The sequence below is a fragment of the Leucopleurus acutus genome (genome assembly GCF_964270905.1).
Source record: "Leucopleurus acutus genome assembly, chromosome: 17".
In the NCBI taxonomy this organism is placed as follows: domain Eukaryota; kingdom Metazoa; phylum Chordata; class Mammalia; order Artiodactyla; family Delphinidae; genus Leucopleurus; species Leucopleurus acutus.
In genome coordinates this window covers 10,635,460-10,639,073 of record NC_139159.1, presented here as the reverse complement: position 1 = coordinate 10,639,073, position 3,614 = coordinate 10,635,460, and the positions used below count along the sequence as shown (strand labels likewise).

The following is a 3,614-nucleotide window of genomic DNA, read 5'->3' as shown; positions in this document are numbered from 1 at the left end:
TCCTCAGAGAATCCAAATCCATTGCTTTTCCTTGGCTTTTAGGAAGTTGGAGATGGAAATTTTGATAAAAACTCTTTAAGAAACTTCACCCTCTCTGATGGGCCCTGGCATGGTAGTTAACAATGCCATACAGAGTGGGAGAAGAATTCCAGGGAGGGCAGGGCCTTCAAAGTTCGTGCCAGCAAACAGGAGCTCTGGACCTCCTCTGCGTCTCACCACTGACCCCATTTATCAATCCTCCAATGACCAGGCCCAGCCATCGTCCTTTAACAAGTAAACAAGTGAACTAGGGCTGCTCCTAATTGTGTATCCCTGACAAAGCTTCAGTTCCACCTTCTCTGAAACTCCTTTCTTTTTTGTTACCTTTCAAGCAAAGAGGAACACAGAAGAGAGGTGATTGCTCCCTCCACAAAGCACAGCATAATGAAATGTTTGATCAAAATATTTTAATAAAGATTCTCTCTGACATAGATACACATACAAATGGTTGTACATAGCTGTCATAGTCTGATTGACCTATTTAATATATATATCATTCTTTACACATCCAAAGCTCGCCAGTAGATCCATCGTAGCTCCCCACTCACCATCCAACCTGACAAACTGAATTAGTATTATCTGCAAGGAGTGGAAAATAGCAGGACTCCATTTTTAAAAAAGGTTCCCTTGATTTTCGTAGGATAGAAAGGCAGGCAGACAGCCGTGCAAACTAAACTGAAAGCTCGCTTTGGGTAAATAGCTTCTTGCTCTTCCTTAGTTTTATTTTATTTCTTTTAAAAATTTTTTTAGAAAAATAACGAAGGATTTCACACCATAGGCAAATCAAACCAGTCTTTCAACTTAAATAATTCTCCACAGTTAAAATAACTTATATATGTATACATATATTAAAAGCAATTAAATTAGACCTTTTAAAAATGCACAGCACAGCCTGGAAAAATATTTGCTTAGCATGTTCTTACTTATAGGATCTATTGCTGTGATGTCTTTCCTTTTTAGAATGCAAAGGAGTCCCCTTTCAAAAAAAGAGATCAATTCATTCATCAATTAAGAATACACCTTTCCTGTAATTTTTGGACTGAAGCAATTTATTAAAGCTCAATTTAAATACAGGGATGATGCAGCTGAAGATATCCAGGTGACCTTTGATAAACCTAAGCAGCTCAGATACATCAGTATGTCTCTTCATACTTGTTGGCAAATAAACCCTTTTAAACACTTGGCACACAATATAAGTTAATCTATAAAACAGAATTTTAGAGGCATTAAAAAAAATCTGCACATAAGACCCCATGACCTTAACACAGGATAAATACTGTTGATGTGGAAGGGTCATTGAAGAATAACAAATAAATACCATGAATCGTTAATACATCATTGCAGAGTGGAAAGTAACAAGGTGCACATAAATATTTTTAAATGCAATTCTGTCAGCCACAGTCAGTTTGTTTTTTTTAATATCACTCTTGCCAAAACTTTTGAGCATTTTCACAGGATTAAAGTTCAGAGACAATAAAAAATACAAGTCTTTCATAGCAACGTGTCTCTTCCTGTTTTTGTTTTTTGTTTTTCTTTTCTTCATTTAAATAAATCTACATTTCAAGTTTTTCTCCTGGCTCAGAATCAAAATTTATTTTCAAGTGCCCTTTCTGATTTGTCTGAATGAATATTCCGTGCCACAAGCCACCCAACCCCGGACGACTCCTCTCCCCCTCAGCACTGGCCAAATTCACAATTATTAGTAGGATTACTATTTTGCCACGTAATACTCTCCACGCTTAATAACACCTACTTCTCAACTTATTTTTTACCCTTAAAGGAAAACTCTGCTTCCTCGCGGTCTAGGCTGCCACCAAAGTTGCCACTTTTCCGAGAAAAAAAGACATCCATACTCTATCCCAACTCCACCTCCCTCCTCCCTCCCTCCCCACCCCGAAGACCGAGATTCTGGGGATGTCGAGGCCAGAAGTCCCGTTTGTCTCTGATAGTTCTCCGCAGTTCTCGCCTCTGCTTTTGTTTTCTCTGCAAATGTTTCACGACTACGAGAGGACCAAATAAAGGGGGGTGGGGAGCAGCTTTTCACTCTCCTCTAGCTTTGGGGTCGGTCTTATGTTTTTCGGGGGGTGGGGGGTGTTTAAGGCTTCTCCGTGCACTGTTTGCAGAGGCTGGAGGAGACGCTATTGAACAGGGCGCACTTCTCCGGGCAGGTGGCGGCCGGCGGCAGCCCGGCGCTGAACGGGTAGCCGGCAGCCTGCTCGTAGGCGCCGAGCGCCGGGTGCAGGGCAGCGGCCGCCGCCGCCGCCGCCGCGGAGCTGGGCAGGGAGGCGGCCGAGATGGCCTGGCCCTGGTTGAGGTAGGCGACGAGGCGCCGCATCTCCTCCAGGGCCTGCGCCTGCATGAGGATGTAGTTCTTGGCGAGCAGCAGCGTAGCGATCTTGGAGAGCTTCCGCACCGAGGGGCTGTGCGCGTAGGGGATCACCGCGCGCAGCTCGTCCAGCGCGTCGTTCAGGTCGTGCATCCGCCGGCGCTCCCGGGCGTTGATGTTGAGCCGCAGCGCCTTTTGCTCTTTGGATTTCTTGCTGCTGCTGCCGCCGCCGCTGCCGCCGCCACCGCCGCCGCTGCCCCCGCCGTTGCTGCCCCCGCCGCCGCTGCCGGCCGGGCCCCCCGGGGGAGCGCTGGCGCCGCCGTGGAGGTGGGCGTTGGAGCAGCCTTCGGCCGCCTTGACGCCGCCGCCTCCCGCGCCCGGGGAGGCCCGCGGGTCGGCGCCGCCGGCCCGCAGAACCAGCTCGCAGCGGCCGTCGCTGTCGTCGTCGGGGCTCTGCTCGCCGCCGCTGCTCTCGGCCACCGAGCCCCGGCTGGCGCTCTCGCCGTATTTGAGGCACAGAGCGGCCCCAGCCGGCAGGCTGCTCAGGCTAGGTTCGCCCCCAACGCCGGCGGTGCCCACGAGCAGCCCGGGGACGCCCACCCCGCCGCCGCCGCCGCCGCCGCCGCCGCCTCCCCCGGGCGGCGGCAACAGCAGCCCTGCCCCCTCGGGGTCAGCCGGCTCGAAGCAGCCCAGAGGCGACGAGGAGGAGGACGCCGGGCGCTCCCGAGGCGGCGGCGCCAGGGACAGGTCCATGCTCGGGGGCGGGGAGCGGAAAGCCGCCTCCAAGCGCTTGGCGGCGGAGGCGCTCAGGCTCTTGTGCAGGAAGAGGTCGTCTTCGCCCGCGGCGGCCGCGCCGAGGTGCAGCCCGCGCTCCATGGTCCAGCGCCGGCCGCCGCCGCCTGGGCTCGGGAGTCGGGCGGCGCCGCAGCCGCGCCCGAGCCGGGCTCTGGGGCTGGTGCGCGCGTCGGTCCCGGTGCTGCTGGCAGCCCTCTCCCCTTCTTTTTCTTTTTCGCCTTCCCCCGCGCTCGCCGCCTCCTCTTCTTCTTCTTCTTCGTCTCCAGCCGATGGTGCTGCCTGCTGGGGCTCACCATGGGCCGCGGCCCCGCATGGTGGGAGGGTGGGCGCGGAGGGAGTGGAGCCGCCGCCGCCGCCGCCGCCGCCGCTCTGAGCCCAGCCCCGCGCCTTCTCTCCGCACCGTTTATCTTGCTTGGATTCACCTTCAAGAGATTTCCGGACCCATCAACCAGCC

General features: G+C 53.5%; 1 protein-coding gene across 1 annotated transcript; it reads right to left on the bottom strand.

Moving 5' to 3' along the window:
- Positions 1–2,134: 2,134 nt before the first annotated feature.
- Positions 2,135–3,241, bottom strand: BHLHE22 (basic helix-loop-helix family member e22; the record flags this gene model as incomplete). The annotated part of the gene is made up of 1 exon (XM_082858856.1): positions 2,135–3,241. The coding sequence occupies one exon, from the start codon at positions 3,239–3,241 to the stop codon at positions 2,135–2,137; it is 1,107 nt and encodes a 368-aa protein (XP_082714982.1).
- Between the last annotated feature and the right edge of the window lie 373 nt (positions 3,242–3,614).